Source organism: Cynocephalus volans, chromosome 2, assembly GCF_027409185.1.
Source record: "Cynocephalus volans isolate mCynVol1 chromosome 2, mCynVol1.pri, whole genome shotgun sequence".
Classification (NCBI taxonomy): domain Eukaryota; kingdom Metazoa; phylum Chordata; class Mammalia; order Dermoptera; family Cynocephalidae; genus Cynocephalus; species Cynocephalus volans.
In genome coordinates this window covers 121,389,005-121,406,412 of record NC_084461.1, presented here as the reverse complement: position 1 = coordinate 121,406,412, position 17,408 = coordinate 121,389,005, and the positions used below count along the sequence as shown (strand labels likewise).

Below are 17,408 nucleotides of genomic sequence, written 5' to 3'. Positions count from 1 at the left end.
ACCAAATGCTCAGCAAGATTCCAAACATCCAAGGGAGCCCTGACCATTTTCTTTTACTTACCCCACAACATGTCTGACCATTTGCCCTAAACATTATATTGTATTTAAACCAGGAGGAATGTGGGAAGAAGCTTTCATGACAATACTTGTCTTTTGTTTTGCATAAACTCATTTAAGCCTCAAAAACAGAACTAGTGAGGTTATAGATACCTTTAATATGCCCATTTTCTAGATGAAGAAACTGAGGATCAGAAATGTTAGGTGGAGGAGCTGGGATTTGAATCCTTGTCTGTTTGATGCCAGTGCTTGCTCACTTACCCCACTGTGCTCTTGAAATGCAGGAGGTGAGCACTCAGTTGTAACTCTGTGGATCTTTCTCTCTGGGTCTGAGATGATGTGGTGTAGAAAGGAATGTGTGTGGAAGTGCAGGAAAGACTTGGCCCAGGGAGAGAGCTTGGGAAATGTAGCTGACCTCTGCTCCAGGATCACCTGTGGGTTATTACCTCCAGACGGTTGAAGAAGAAGCTTTGATAAAGAATAACAACACCTGTAAGGACTTCCTCATTGAGGCCATGAAATACCATCTGCTCCCTCTGGATCAGAGGCTCTTGATTAAGAACCCAAGGACCAAGCCCAGGACTCCAGTCAGCCTGCCTAAGGTAAGCCCTAGCCCAATCATTGCCAAGAGTCGAATCTATATCCTGGGAAAGTGGCCTTCCACTCCTGCCTCCAAGTCTTTCCTTACCCATGGCTGCCCTGCATCTTGCTTGCATTTATGACCTAGGAGATGGAGTCTGCTGGTTCCTCTTGAATCTGCTGGTACCTCTCTCTTCTGGGGTCTTCCTTTTCTAAGAGTTTCAAGGTAACCTCCAGTGTCCCCAGGGAGGTTTGAGGGTGACTCAGAGTTCTTCCCTCCACCCTCCTTCTCACTTCACTTCATGGTTTGTGCTCTATTTCTGTTGGAAGCAGAGGAATGGCTATGCTGGTCTTCATTTAGTGATGGCCATAACAGTCCTCCTTCTAGGCCATTCTTTGAGTCAGAACAGTTCCAGTCTGGTTCCTTCCCTCTCCACAGGGAAGCACACGATTAGGGCTGCCAGAGGAGAGAATGGGCCCTGAGGAGTCCTACAGATAGTAAAGCAGGGGAAGGGAGTGGGGAAATGAGGACTTGTGAGGGAGCAGCTGGGGAAGGGAAGGAGAGCATAGGAGGGGCCCCCATGGCCGACAGCCTCTGCTGAGTGCTGGCTGCTTTGGTTCCTTGCATGTCCCCCCTCTCTCTTGCCTGTAGGTCCCTTATCTGCAGAGTGAAGGATGCTGGATTTGATGGATCCCTAAAGTCCTTTCCGGTTTGGCATCCGCGCAGTCTTTCTAGGATCCTAACATACTGATGTCTGTGGGAAGGTCCCCGTCAACCCAGGAGGAAGGGTGGGAGGAGAGGTGTGAATCGTGTTGGCTTGTTGAAAGCTTGTAGGCAGCTCCAGGAAGTTGTTTAGGCCCTTGCTTTGTTCTCCTCCTCCTCTTTCCAGCTGGCTGCCAGACTTCCCTGCCTGCTGCTTCTAGGAAGGTTTCCCAGGGTAGAGACACATGTTGTTGTCCAAGGATTCTCTGAGGCTTGCAGTTCCTTCTTTCCACTCCATTCCATGACCCTGCATCATGGAGAACAGTTGTTGCAATGTAAATAAATGTCACAAATATCCCAAATAATAACATAAGCAGCTGACCTTTACTGAGTGCTTATTATGTGCCAAGCACTGAGCCGAGAGTGTCACATGCATATCTTATTTAATCTTCTCAACAGCCCTATAAGGTACAGACAGTTGTTATCCTAGTTCTACAAGGAGGAAACTGAGGTTCAGAGAAGTGACTTGCCCAAGATCAACACAGCTCAAGTGAGAGAACCGCATTTGGATTGAATCTTTCTCACCCTCTAAACCTGTTTTCTGAATCTATACCATCCTGCAGCTGGCTTCACCTTTGCAAACCTGAGAGTGTGTACTTACCTGTCTGCCTCTTGTTGCCTAGTGCTGGTTAGACGAAGGTGCAGCCACAGGCAAGGGCCTTGGTCTGGCTGGCCATTTGCCTTATTGCATGTTGACACCTTTTGTTTTATTTTGTTGAAATACTTCATTGAAAGTTCTTCATATTATTCAAAATGAAAATAACTTCTCTTCCTTTAGTTACAGAAATGTGTGCTCATTATAGATTATTAAAAGGATACTGCAATTTTGAAGTAAAGTAAAAAAGTCACCTGACATATGCTCCTAGGGACAATCACTGCTAACATTTTGGTGAATTTTCTACCAGATATATTTCTGTGAACTTATTCACAATAGATAAAAATGTACACTTTTAGATAAATGGGATCTTGCTATACAGATTGAAATATCCCCCTTTCCCTCCACCCAACCATATACTGCAGGGTGCTTTTAATGTCATTGTGGGTGAAATCAGCATTTAAATTATAATGGGTACATGGTATTTGATTGTATTTATTTACCATTATGTATTTAACAGTCTTCTTTTGATGGGCTTTGCAGGAATTTCCATTTTTTTGTACTATAAACATTTCTGTGTCAAATATCCTTTAAAAGATGGCATCTTGTTTCAGTTTGCATTTCTTTAATTGTGAGTGAGATCAATCTTGATTTCACAGGATGATTGGCGTTTACTTTCCTTTTATGGAGAATTCTGTGTCCTTTGCCCATTTTACTGTTGGATTGCATGTTTTTAATTAATACTTTTTAAGCGACCTTTGTACATGAAAGAGGTTAGGCCTTTGTATGTATGTATTTCGAATTTTTTTTGCAGTTTGCAGTTTGCTTCTTAACTTGTTTGTAAAACTTTTTTAATCCCTCCAAACAATTTTTAAAGTACCAAATTGATCAATTTTTTGCTTTATAGCTTGGGTTCCATATCACAGTTAGGAAGTTTTTCTTTACCCTGAGATTATTTTTTAATATTCTCTCATGTTTTCTTCAGGTACTTTTATAGTTTTGCACTTGAATCTTTGATGCACTTAGACTTTATTTTGGTGTAAGGAGTGAGGGTAGGAATCCAGCTTTATTTGTATTGCAAATGATGAGCCAGTGTCCCAGAGTTATTTTACTGATTAATTTCCCTCTTCCCCAATTGATATGATACCACCTTCATTATGATCTAAATTTCTACAAACTTTGTGTCTTCAGAATGTTGATTCCAAGGTGCACTGTTGTTTTATGTGGAGGAGCATTTTTACATTTCTGGGTGTTCAGTTGGTCTTGTATCTTTGTGACTTTTTCTTTGGGAAACCATGTTTCTCATTTCATACAGTATCAGGTTAATGACATCTTTGCCTGAGGAGTGTATTCTGGAGCTAAGAAAAATGGTTCCGAGCTGGCCCAAAGCTGGCCGTTTCTTTGTGTAGAGACCATACTCAGTGACTGCTCCTTTTCTGGACTCCACATTTTACCACATCTTATCGCATATACCCATAAAAAGACAGTTTTAAAAATCAAAGGCAAGTTTTTGCCTGAGTCTGTTCTAAGCCTTCTGGGAGCAATCCACCCTGCCCCATCCCGAGTATAGAGCCTATCATTGAGAAGGAATTCACCCCTTGTTTCAGGAGTCCAAAGTTGTCCCCCTGTCAGCTCTGCTCCTTAGGAACCATTTATTTTCAGAAAGAAAATGTTTAGATTCCTGGGCACCTAGCCTTCTGCAGCCTTCTGGAACCATGACTTCCCCTGAATCTGTTGAAGGAAGAAAAAAAAAAAAAAAAAAGGCATCACTGTTCCTTGCCTCATTGTTTTCCTGTCTTTAATCCTGGAATGATTTAAGGTTATATTGTCCAACCTGCTTCTTAAACTTGACTCTTGCCACCATTGTATGAGCACTTAAATTAATGAGGGGATCCCTACAGATAGTTTGAGGAATGGGGTGTGCTGAGGGAAACTATCACTTTGAAGATTATCAGATTGTATGTTATCTCATTAAATCATCACAGTACTTGTTTGGTGCTGTTCATGTCTCCGCTTTACTGAGGTTACTTAGAGAGGTTAAATAACTTGCCCAGTTAAGTACCAGCTAATAAATGCAGAGCTAGGGTTTGGTTTGTCCCACTCCAAAGTCAGTGCTTTTTCCTTTATCTAAACTGCTTCCCAGGGAACAGCTTTCAGATTTTGGTAGTGGATTAAAATGATTTTCTTTTAAATTTAGATTTACTGAGGTATAATAATTTACACGTAGTAAAATTTACCCTTTTTAGAGATACAGTTTGATGAATGTATACAAATACATACAGTCATGAAACCACCATCCCAATCAAAATATAAAATATTTTAATCACTGCAAAAAGTTACCATGTACTGCTTTATAGTCAATTCCCTCCTTCCATTCCTAGCCCCTGCTTTGATTTCTGTCCATATAGTTTTGCCTTTTCTAGAATGTCATGTAAATGGAATCATGCTGTATGAAGTCTTTTGATCTTGGCTTCTTTTTCTCATCATAATGCATGTTGTTGCATGTATCAGGAGTTCATTCTTTTGTATTGCTGAGTAGTATTTCATTGTGTGGTTATACCATAATTTATCTGTTTACCAGTTGGTAGACATCTGGGTGTGCAGTCTTTGGCTATGACAAATGAAGCTGCTATGATTTCACTTACAGATCTTTGTGTGGACATGTTTTAATTTACCTTGGGTAAATACCTAGGAGTAGGATTGCTGGGTTGTGTGGTAAGTATATGTTTAACTTTATAAGAAATTGCTTAACTGTTTTTCTAAATGGCTGTACCATTATGCCTTTTCACCAGCAATGTATGAGAGTTCCAGTCATTCTGTAGTCTCCCTACTGCTTGGTATTATCTATTTAAAAAAGTTTTAGCCATTATAGCAGGTGTGTGGTGGGATCTCACTGTGGTTTTAATATGCATTTCTCTAATAAATAATGATTTTGAGCATCTTTTCATGTGCTTATTTGCCATCCATATTTCTTACTTGGTTAAATGTTTGTTCAAATCTTTTGCCAATTTAAAAAATTGGGTTATTTTCTTATTGAGTTGTAAGAGTTCTTTATATATTCTAGATACGTTTATGATCAGATATATATTTTGCAAATATTTAGTATTTTCTCCCAACCTATGCCTTGTCTTTTCATTCTCTTAGCCATATCTTTGGAAGAGCAGTTTTAAAAAATTAATTAATTAATTATTTTAATTGGCAAGTAAACATTTTATGTATTTATCATGTACAACATGATGTTTAGAAATATGGATACATTGTGGAATGGCTAAATTGAGCTGCTTAACTATGCATTACTTCACATATTATTTTTTTGTGGTGAGAACTCTTAAAATGTACTCTTTCAGTGATTTTTAAGAATCTAATACATTGTTATTAGCTCTAGGCACCATGTCGTACAATAGCCCTCTTGGACTCATTCCTTCTATCTGACTGAAATTTGTATCCTTTGATCGACATCTCCCCAGCCCGTCACCCCTTCCCCTCAGCCCCGGTAACTACCGTTATGTTCTCTGCTTCTATGAATTTAATCTTTTTAGATTCTACACACAAGGGTATGTCAAAAAGTTTGTGGAAATACAGAGTTAAAAGATAATATGAATCTTTCCGTGAACTTTTTGAAATCCCCTCCTATAAATGAGATCATGTGGTGTTTGTCTTTGTTCCTGGCTTATTTCACTTAGCATAATGTTCCGCAGCTTTATCCACGTTGTCGCAAATAGCAGGATTTTCTTCTTTTTTAAGGCTGAATGATATTCTACTGTGTACATATACCCCATTTTCCTTATCAGTTCATCTGTTGATGGACACGTAGGTTGATTCCATTATCTTGGCATCTGTGAATCATGCTGCAGTGAACACGAGAGTGCACATATCTTTTGACATACTGATTTCACTTCCTTTGGATATATATCCAGTAGTGGGATTGCTAGATCATGTGGTAGTCCTATTCTTAATTTTTCGAGGAATCTCCATACTCTTTTTCATAATGGCTATACTTGGAAGAAGTTTTTAATTTTTCAATTTTTTTCCTGTTCTAGTTTGTTTATTTTGTGTTATATCTAAAAAAAAATCTTTGCCTAATCTGACATTACAAAGATTTTCTCTCATACTTTCTTTTAGAAGTTATAAAGTTTTAAAATTGACATTTAAGTCTATGATCCATTTTAGATTTTTTTTTTGTATGGTGCAGGAGGTAAGGGTTAAGTTTCATTTAGTTTGCATATGAATATCCAGTTGTTCCACACCACTTATGGGGAAGATTCTTCTTTCTCCATTGAATTACCTTGTCATTTTTATTGTAAATAATTGACTGTATATGTATTGACCTACTTCTGGACTCTATTCTATTCCACGTATCTATTCGTCTCTCTTTACACCAATACCATTTTGCCTTGATTACTTCTTTATGGTAAGTCTTGAGGTAGTGTGCGTCCTCCAGTTTTATTCTTCAAAGTTGTTTTGTTATTCTAGGTCCTTTGCATGTCCCCGTAAATTTCTAAATCAGCTTCTCTATTTCTACAAAAAAGCTGTGAGGATTTTGATTGGGATTGTATTGAATCTCTAGATCAGTTAGGGGGAACTGACATCTTAACAATACTAAATCTTCTGATCTACAAACACGGTATATGTGGGTACTTCAAAAAGTTCATGGAAAGATTTGTATTATCTTTTAATTCCATTTTTCCACAACCTTTTGAAGTACCCTCATTTATCTCCATTTATTCAGGTTTTCTGTAATTTCTCTTAGCAATATTTTACAGTTTTCAGTGTATGGGTCTTGTGTGTCTTGTGTTAGGCTTATGTCCAGGTTTCTGAGGCTGTTGTAAATACTTTCTTTTTAAATTCCAGGTTCTAATAGTTTATTGCTGATACGTAGAAATACAATTGATGAGAAAGGTTATTTAATGGAGAATGAAAGGTCAGGTTGGTGATGGCTTCACTTTTTTTCTGAAAAACGGGGACAGTAGTTTCAGGAAATTGCTGAGTATCCCAAGATGACACTTTGGGCAGGTATTTAGGGTTCTCTTCTAGAGTGTTAGTCCCTCCACTAAACCGTAGATTCTATGAAAGCAGGCATTACTCATCTGTGTCCTTGGCACACAGTCTGGATCCTGGCAAAGGGTGGGCAATAGTAAAAATTTTCATGAATGAGATATATTTTTAAAGAAGAAATAATTTTGTGGAGATTTAGTACTGACCATTTATATCACCCCTTGTTGTTTTCCATGCCTGTCCGCATTCATACATATTTTTGCATGGATGTAGTAAGAATTGATGTCCTATTTTATATCCTCCTTTGATCACTAATATAGGTTGACCCTAGAACGTTGTGTTCAGCCCACAAGTCCAATATTGAATAAATCCAGTTGTTATTTCTTGGGGGTTAGAAGGGTTGTGAGGCACTTAGATTAACAACAAACAAACAAACCAAAACCAAAACCCGCAGAACAAAAATCCCATGGCAGTAAACTATGAACTATCATGTATGCATTAATTCATTAATTTATTAATTCACTCATTCTACACACTTCCATAGGGAAGTCACTAATTGCTAGCCACTGGAGTAGGTGCTGGGGCCACAAAGGCTCATATGAGCTGGTTCCTCCTCCACGGGACTCCCAGACTAGGGGGAGGGGACACAGATGTAAAAGGACAATCACAATAGAGCATGTAAGTGCCACAATGGGGTGTGGGCAAGGTACTCCAGGAGCATGGAGAGGGGTGAGGGGTGGAGGAAAACTTTCTACAGGAGCCGAGACCTGAACTGAGTCTCCAATGTCAAATATAAGTTGTCTGTGAGAGTGAACATCCAGAAACTGGTTCAGATGACCTCAGGAGAGAACTGGCTAACACCCTCTGCTGGCCACTTAGGGGAATTTGTACTTTGCATCTTGTTTCTTCCCTGGGTCATTGTCCTTATCACCAAAGGCATCAATGAGAATACAAGTAGTGTTGTTTAAATAAATAACAATTACTGAGCAGTTTCTTTGTTTTAGGCTAAGCACTTAATATACATTATCTCTTTTTGTCATCAAAGTGAGTCTGAAAACTCTAATGTTGAAGAAAATTGATATTCAGTGAGATTCAGTGAGATTGAGTGACTTGCCCAGGGTTTTACAGCTCTTAAGTGGAAGTGCAGTGACTTGAATCCAGGTCTGGCGAGCTCAAAGCCTAGGCTTTTAATCACTATACCATACTAATCCCCACAATGATGAAAATAGCAGATCCCAGTTACCAAGCACTTATGTGCCAAGCACTGGGCTAAGTGATTTACATTTATCATCTCATAAAATTTTCATAATTGTAATTATCCTTATTTTGCAGCTGAGGAAATTGGATCTTGGGTTATGTCACCTACTCATTATGTATTAGTTATCTATTTCTGCATTACAAATTACCCTAACCTTGGTGGCTTAACACAACAGACATTTATTATCTCACAGTCTCTGTGGGCAGGAATCCCGAGTGGCTTAGCTGGGTTGTTCTGGTTCAATATCTCTCATAAAGTCAAGCTGTTGGTCAGGGCTGTGGTCATTTCAAAGTTTGTCTGGGGAGGATCTGATTCTAAACTCACTCACATGGTGGCTGGCAGGCCTCAGTTTCTTGCCATGTGGGCCTCTCAAAAAACTGCTTGAGTGTCCTCATGATGTGGTAGCTCCCCCCAGAGTGAGTGGTTCTAGAGCAAGAAAATGATGGAGCACACCAAGATGAAAGCTTTGGTCTTTCTATAACCTAATGTCAAATGCCATGTCCTGTCACTTCTGCTGTATTTTATTTGCTAGATGCTAGTCACTAAGTCCAGCCCACAATTAAGGGGAAGGGAATTAAGTTCCATGTCTGACTGTAGGATCATCAAAGAATTTGTGACCTGCCTTTACAGCACAGCCAATAAGTGGCTGAGCGGAGATTTAAGCCCTAGACCTGGTGCTCTGAACTGTCCTATTAGATTGCCTCCAATCTTCACAAAAGCGGTTTAGCTGGGAACTGTGTGGGAAAAAAACCTGATTCCTGCCTTTTGGGAACTTTTAATTTTAAGAAATCTCTCTGAGAAAGTAAGATAGAAATATATCAGTGGCCAAATAAGTGGAGGAAGAGGAGAAATTAGGAGATAATTGGACTAATTGGAGCAGCCTCAGGAATTCCAAGGGCAGGCTGGTTTGGCTTTCATGAATTCAACCCAGACAGGCTTTCTCATAGAGCAAACTTCAAGAAACAAAGTGGTGGAGAGAGAGATTTGCTCTATTCTCAGCAGTGAATCTGTTTGCCAGCCGAGTCCCTTCCCTGAGAGGAATAGGACTCTGCCTTGAGATAGCTGCAGAGGCTAACAAGGGTGTTTTTCCCGAGTTGCACATGCACAGACCAGGCTGACACATTCAAGCCGGAACAGCTAATAGCATCATCTTGGCTCCCACGCATTCACCGCCCAGCACATTCCCTGAGGCTGAGTTGCCATGGACAACCAGAGGCTGTCTCCCAGCTCTTGGAACCTTCCTACGTTGCCCTGTTCTGCAGATGGCAGCAGAGAGATGAGGTTCCAGGAAGATGCAAATGAACCCTTTGGAAATGTACTGAATCTGGCACCTTTCACTGTCATTCCAGTTCAGTTGGCATCTCTATTGAACTCTTTAAAAATGACACCGAAAGCCATTTGGGCTGGAAATGGGCGGCTTGCTCCTGAGTTGGGCTGTCCTGCTTTCTGTAGATGGTGATGGAAGCAGAGGCCGTTGGCAGGGTGGGTAGGACGACTTCTCATTTGGGCTAGGGCCCTGGAGGGGCACTGCCCTTCTTCCGTCTTGGCCTGCACCCCGGTAAACACCCTGGGATCCTGAAGAAGTCCCACCACCATCCCTGGAATTAGTGGTACTCACCCTCCCATTCACAGATTTGTTAAGTGTCCGTTCCTACCATTTACCAGGAGTCTGTTTTTTTGCAACTGCTTTAAACAATAATAATGATGCTGGTGTTGATGTAATAATAGAAGCTAACATTCAGTGTTTACTATTTACCAAACTCTTTATATAATTTAAGCTTCCTGATACTCATACGAGAAACATGCTGTTGTCCTGATATCACAGGTGATGAAAATGAGGCTTAGCAAGGCTAAGCGTCTTGCCTATGGTCACACAGTTAATTAGTGACTGGGCTGATATTTGAGCCCAGATATGTCTGACTCCAAAGCCCATTTTTTCTACCCTTCTACTCTTTCCATGGGCCTTGACCTCACATTGCCTGGTTCTCAGACCCCCATTATCCTTGCACCTTGCCTAGAATACCTGCTACTCAGAATCCTGCTTGGACAAGTCTTCTGGCTCGACCTCAACATGCTCCTTCGGATGAACTTTTGGTGTTAGCCCTGCGGCCCCACGCACCAGGGTAAGAGAGACTCTCGCTTCCTGCCCTGGCCCGAGGGACCGACTGGCTGGGCCTGCCTTCTGCCCAGCTTACCGGTCATGGAAGAGAGTTTGGAAACACACTCTACTCTTGCCTGATGAAAAAAGTGTGCAGAGCCCAGGTCATTCCTCTCGCCTAAGAGGAGATTCTAATGACTTCTGTGATCCTGAGGCCAAGGTTAGGATCTTGATCCACATGTAGGCCGGAAGCTCTGCTGTTCATTGACTATCTCTTCCCCTGGCTAGTCGCTGGCACCTAATGGCTCTCAGACATAGAGTGTTTGTCATTTCAGTGAGGAGGGACCAATATGCCTCAATCCCACTGTCACACTGGTGGAATCATAATCATCTAAATGATAGAGAGAATATTCTATATTTATATAAAAACTTGTTATGCTGGGAGTAAAATTTCCTTCCTAAGAAATCAGGTAGTCTTTCCATGGTCTCACTATTCTCCCTAAAGTAAATGGCCATTAACTTTCCAAAATGAGAATGTTTTCCTTGGGAGGTGTCTCACAACAATCCTGCCTTGATGGAGTCCAGCTTGCCCACTTTGTCAACCAGAACTCTCCATTCAGCAGAACGTAGCAGCCTTCAACGCAGTGACAATTGAGACTTAGGATCAGAACCCCGAGGTGTCTTGCAAGTCTCCCAAGAACGCTGAGGTTCTTGAGAGTGATTAAATTGTGTTCAGTCTAGCATAATGTTTAGTCTAGAACCAGTTCTTTAGTTTATTGTGATTCCCACATGACTGATAGCTCTTACCCAGGGTACCTTGATGGATAAATGTTAAAAATAGTGGTCACTAAATATGCTGATTGGATTCAGTAATTTGTATTAAAGCCATCATAAATCTTTGGTAAATTGAGACTTAGGAGTATTGGGCAAAGAAATAAATATGTACGTTGAATTCCCTTGGCTCAAGTGTTTCTGAAAATGTAAAATGAGGATCTGCAGGAGAGAATGGTTCAAGTTTCTTCTTGCTCTGACATCCAGCGGTCGTCTTAAGTAGATAGAAGTTTGTAATTTCAGAGAAGTAATACATGTAGACTTTGGGAAATACCCATATTTGCCTAATTGGTTGCTAAGATCAGGTATCTATGGGAACAACTGCCTATTAGTATTGCAGATGGGAAATTTGTTCTTTTTACTCTGCATGATCAACACAACGGTGGGTAATAGTGCTCCTTGTATAATGGCTTCTTGCAAGACCTGCTATAAACACTGGATTTCTTATGCCTATGAGAGAAGCAGAATGTACATGTGCTCTACCTTGCTGCCTTGAGCTCCCTCCAAAACTGATGGTCCTAACCCATAAAACCTCATAATTCCTCTTTTCAGATCATTGTACAAATTTTGAATGTTAAAAGTCATTTCTTACCACTGTTTTTATGAGCTCAAAGGCAAGTTTATTTTGGAAACCTTGTCCTGTTTTTGTGTTTCTACTCAGGTTTTATTTTAACATAAAACATTTTGCATTTCTGTATATTGTTTCTATGTTACTATGAAAAATTCCAGATATGGGTAGTAAGTTTTCTCCAATAGGAATGCACTTTCCCCATCCCTGGCGAGACACAGTTTCTGGGACGTGGTGAAGTTCCCTGAAAGCTTTGCCTTTTTTTTCATTTACAGAAAACTGAAAGCTTGTATAAAGAATAAGCAACCTTTCTTTTGGTGGTTGAGTCAAAAGATGGGAAAAGCTCTTGCTTTCTCTTTTTATTTTGTTTCTTTTCCTCAATGTCCCCAGAATTATAATCTGGTTTTTTAACATGTCTTAACCAAAGAAAGTGACATTCCAGCTTAAAGTAGAGGGAACAGCATGTGTGAGAGTGTGGGGTGTCTGAAGTCACTGCAGAAAGAAAACTAAAACTGGTTTTATTCTCACTCAGCTCCAAAAATCAGATTTCAAAGAAAATCTTTGCAATATTTTGTTTTCAATTTAGCTTTACAAACTCAATACCAGAGGGACGATACAAGTTCTAGGGACGATTATGAATGTGGGCAAGTCATTCTGCCCTTGACGAGTAAGTTGGGCATTGTCTGAAGTTTGCCAAGAGGCTGTGTTCATTAACACCTCCCTTAAACTGTTCATGGATGTCTATCTAAACAAAGAATTACAGATGGAGAGTAATGTAGAATTCAGCTTTTCACTGAAAAAGGCTGCTCTTGACACAGAGCAGTGGACTCTCTGAGCTGAGGCATGCAGGAAACGTTTATTTCCCAAAGCAGCAGCAGTAGCTCAAGCCTGGACTGTGTGTCCTGGCTTCTTCTGAAAAGTGTAGAAGTCAGAGCTGAACACTTCTTTTTGAACACTGGTCACCCACATGTGGTCACAGATGGCTGTGGACTAACTCTGATGACCAGTGACCACCCACATGGGCAGCGGGTGAGCCTGATCTGCAATCTTGGGGCATAAATGATTGATCTTGACCTTTGTTGTCAGCCCCTGTTTTGCCTCCCTGTATGGTGGATAATGCTCACCTCAGGGGTGTAGCTCTGCGGACTCACACAGGTTTTGATGATCACTCCTCTCCCCTAAAATACTTTGTGGGGAAGTGAAAAGCACTATGATAAGCTGTAATGGCAAAAATCATTAATGCCAGGACTTGTCCCTGCTGTCAAAGCCAGAGGCTACTATGGCCCTATCTGTGTCCTCCTGAGTCTGAGGATTGCAGCCCCCAGAGCCAAAAGCTGTGGATCCCTTGGTGCTGGAGTCAGATGTTGAGTGTGTTGTGTAAACAGTTGGCTGTTTTGTGATTCAAGAGTGTTCAGGACTAAAAGCAGACACGAAATTGTGCTACTTGAAGTTGAATTTTTTTTATGAGACAAGCTGAATCTGGGATTCTCAAATTGCCTCTGACCTTTTATAAGACAGTTTATCATCAAATAAATTTATTTTGCAATATTACAAAAAAAAAAAAACTTTAATGGCACATCATCAGGAAATCCCTATAGGCCATAGGTTAAAAAAAGTGGTTCTCAGGGTGAGAATCCTAGAACAGAAGCAGCAGCAGCACCTGGGGACTTGTTAGAAGTGCAGATTCTGGGCCCCACTGCAGACCCACTGAGTCAGAAACTCCAGGTTAGGCCCAGCAATTTGTATTTTTACAACCCTCCCAGGTGATTCTGATGCATGCATGCTGTAGTTTGAGAACCACTGGATAAGTAAGACAGGTTGCAGGTAAAGATAAAATCCTGTGACTTATATTGGCTGGCCGTGACTTCCACCCCTTTTCTCTACTCCAGAAAAAGCATATTGGAATGCCAGTGACTGAGGGTGATGTTATTATGGTATGTTATTTGTACATATGGTATGTTATATGGTACATTATGTTAAGCCGTGAATTTGCACAAGTTTATAAAATATGTAAACTATAGTTAACTTTGGTACTTTAATTTTTATTCATTAATAACGTGGCAAAAGTCACAATGACAGGGATACCACAATTAAGTACTGCAGTTCTATTAACCTAGCCATAACAATGGCTTTCATTTTTTTTAGCCATGCCTTGCAGTAAGAAATATGTTTAAATTGTTATCCAGAAGACACATACAAGTATATATAACCAGAACAAATATTTCATGAAATAATGCCCTTACTATGAAATTTCTATTAAAAGTATGCTGGTCATAGTTCATGAAGTTGATTTTATGACCCACTGATGGAAAGTGACCTATATTTTGACAAACATAGATGCAGTGAGCTGTGCTTGCACAGACCCTGTCTGTAGAGCAGTAGAGGGACCTCTGTTCTGCCATCCTTAGCTGTGTGACCTTGGGCCATTTACATATGTTCTCTGAGCTTTACTTTTCTCATCTGTCAATATGGATGGTAATATCTACCTCACAGGTAAGTTTTGTGGTAATCACCACAAAGCAGCGTTTCACAAAATTTTTTTCTATACTGCAGTAAGTGTCCCCTGCAGTCTGGGCATTCACAGCTATTTTTGCATAATATTTTTATCTTAAAAATTCCGCACTGTTTTCCAAAATATATCAAAGTTTGTTTTAATACAAAATTTACCTTCCCATCCTCTCAATCCTTGAGGGTACTGAGATTGCACAAGGTGACCTAAGTGGCTGCATGTAGCCTTAACATAGCCCTGAGCAGGGCATTTGGGAAGCATAGACTTTGTGATTGTGTTTCTGTGGGAAGATGCTTGTTAGACTTTTCTTGACTATTTGTACCTGTTAGTGAGTAGGGATAGCATCTCCTTGTATGTAGCTCTGTAAAGTGGCATCTCAGATCACTCACAGACCCTGGGTAATAGGCATGTGCAAGTACCAAGGATTCATTACCCATTAATCCAGATGTTGGGGAGACCCAACTAATGTCCACTTGTCTTTCTGGAGGTCATGATTGTGGTTGGTGGCCAGGCGCCCAAGGCAATCCGCAGCGTGGAGTGCTATGATTTTGAGGAGGACCGGTGGGATCAGATTGCTGAGCTTCCCTCCAGGAGATGCAGAGCAGGTGAGCAGCACCGACTCCCGGTTCTGCAGGTGGCCTTTCCCCGGGGCCGGAAGTCACACGCTGCTTCTTGATTCCCCAAACATCTGTGCAGTTCAGGCTCCCTTCCCTTCCCCACCTGCACAGTTTTTGGCTGCCCCTCTGGGGTCAATTATTATGTGTTTGTGGAGGTCAAGCTAATTCAAGTATTTGCTTGAATCAAACAAAATTAGAAAAGAAAATAGGAAAAGAAGTCCAATGAGCCCCATAATGACTTCCAAAGATCTAAAGTTGGAGATTATCTTCTGTGGTGAGTTATGTGTGTGCCTGCCTTGCCCCCCGTTGTCACCCCTCAACATGATAAATCAGCTGCCTGATGTGACTTTGATGCTTTGGTTTCCTGTGCCTCAGGTGTGGTGTTCATGGCTGGCCATGTGTATGCCGTGGGTGGGTTTAATGGCTCTCTGCGAGTGCGGACGGTGGACGTGTATGACGGAGTGAAGGACCAGTGGACGTCCATTGCCAGCATGCAGGAGCGCCGGAGCACACTGGGTGCAGCAGTGCTCAACGACTTGCTCTACGCAGTGGGAGGATTTGATGGCAGTACTGGTAGGTTCAGGACATGTTCCCAGCCCCTCTCAGCCTGGGACACACCCTCCATGCAACCTATTTTGCTCAGCCAGTTCTTGGGTCAAACTTCTGTCCACTTTTAACTACTGCCCCAGGAACATACCCATCCTGCTTCCTCACCCAGCTTTGGGGGCCAGAGCCAGGCCTTACACACAGAATATGTAACTGTCCATGTACCATGAATTCTAGAGCTCTAGGAAGGACCCCCCACTTGGAAGAGTCCCTTTCCTACTTTCCAGTGTCTGGCAACATATTTGCTCAGAAGATAAGCCTTTAGAAAGAGAGTACACTTAGCTGGAGGGTGCCTCAGGACTCTTTCTAAACCCTCTACTGAACAGAACAGGGAACTGAGGTGGAGCAGTTGGAACAGACCTGGCTCAGGCCACGCAGTGGGCTGCTCACTTTGTCCATTGCCCTCTCTACTGCCCTGCTGAAGCTTTGCAAGGCTGTGCCAACACAGGTGAGCCCCTCACTCCTGGATCTTATCGAATTTCAAAATTCCAATCTGACACCATTAGTGGACATGGACTTGGAGAGAAGACCTCATCTCTACTCATATTGACAGGTAGATGTCGCCACACACTAAAGTGATATCCTTTGGCCCTCAGAGAGGTGGAAACTATATTTTTTACTTCTCTGAATGTTCATTTGTATCTTCACAATTTGTTGACTTTTCTCAGCCTTCACTTTGCCTCACTCATATAATTCCACGGTCTTTAGCCCCTCTGGAGGCTTCCTTTAGTGAGTGGCACCTGGGAATGAAGGGAACAAAAGAGTAACGGTGCAACGCTTCTTTTAGGAATTGCTTTAGGCTGTAAGTAGAAAACCGTTCTAAACTGTGCTTAAAAAATGAGAGATCTTGTTTTACTCATGAAATAAGAAGTCCAGTGGTCAGCCGTTCTAGACTTGGTCTTGTTGCTCAAGGATATTGAGACCAAGTTCTTTAAGATTCTCTTGGCCCTTTCATCATGGTCACAAGATGGCTGTTATAGCTCCAGTCAACACATCTGTGTTCCAGGTAGTAAGGAGCAAAAAAGGGTAGCATCTGTATTGGAAAAGCAAAAGCTATTTCAGAAATCCCCATCAGACTTCTGTTTATGTCTCATTGACTTGGTCACCCCTAACTGTAAGAGAGTCTTAGAAGGCAAGATTTTGGTTTTCCAACTTCTAAAGTAGAGGCAGACTAGGTAAAAGGGGGTTGGAATAGGTGTTCAGTGGGGCAAGCAAAGTGTTACATGAAATCAGAGTATTCCCTTCTGTAGGCTTAATGATTTACGCTCGCCATGCAGTTTAGGGAGACCCCTTCTCCTCTCATAACCCACCCTCAGAATCATCTTAGTGGTCCCCTCAGGTAGATACTGCAGATGTGTTTTAGGGAGTTGCCATGAGCCACACAGCCAGGCAGAGATGGCCTTGAGCCGTATATCCAGGTTTGCAGCCCCCAGGCTTGGGCTCTGCCCCTGTCCTCACTGTTTCTCACACAGCAGGTGAGGCCCAGTGCCATGGAAATCTCACGAGTCTCTTGTCTCCCAGGCCTGGCATCGGTGGAAGCCTACAGCTACAAGACCAACGAGTGGTTCTTTGTGGCCCCCATGAACACGCGGCGGAGCAGTGTGGGTGTGGGCGTTGTGGAGGGTAAGCAGGCAGCAGTGGGCGGTGGCCAGGTCCTACCCCGGCCCACGGGCCTTGTCCTGGGTCCAGCATCATGCTTGATGCGTCCTCTGCCTTGGCTCCGTTCTTCAGCATCTGACTTGGGTGCTGTTATCGTGATTTGACAAATGAGGAAAGTTGAGACTCACAGAGGTGAAGCCCCTGTCCCAAGGCTAATAAGTGGCTGAGCTGGGTTGGGGGGACTAGGAGGAGCCTAGAGGGGAAATAACAGCCTCTCTGGCCACTTGTCAATAGCTCTGCTAAAGGCTGGGGAGGGGAGGAGAGTGGGGAATC

The 17,408-nt window shown here is 41.9% G+C and overlaps 1 protein-coding gene across 1 annotated transcript in view; it reads left to right on the top strand.

Moving 5' to 3' along the window:
- KLHL3 (kelch like family member 3) overlaps positions 1 to 17,408 on the top strand; it is a 74,976-nt gene that overhangs the window by 37,415 nt on the left and 20,153 nt on the right. Inside the window, exons 5-8 of the mRNA XM_063086829.1 lie at positions 510 to 659; positions 14,741 to 14,858; positions 15,246 to 15,443; positions 16,998 to 17,099. Coding sequence (XP_062942899.1) covers positions 510 to 659; positions 14,741 to 14,858; positions 15,246 to 15,443; positions 16,998 to 17,099 — 568 coding nt within the window. The remainder of the gene's footprint in view (positions 1 to 509; positions 660 to 14,740; positions 14,859 to 15,245; positions 15,444 to 16,997; positions 17,100 to 17,408) is intronic.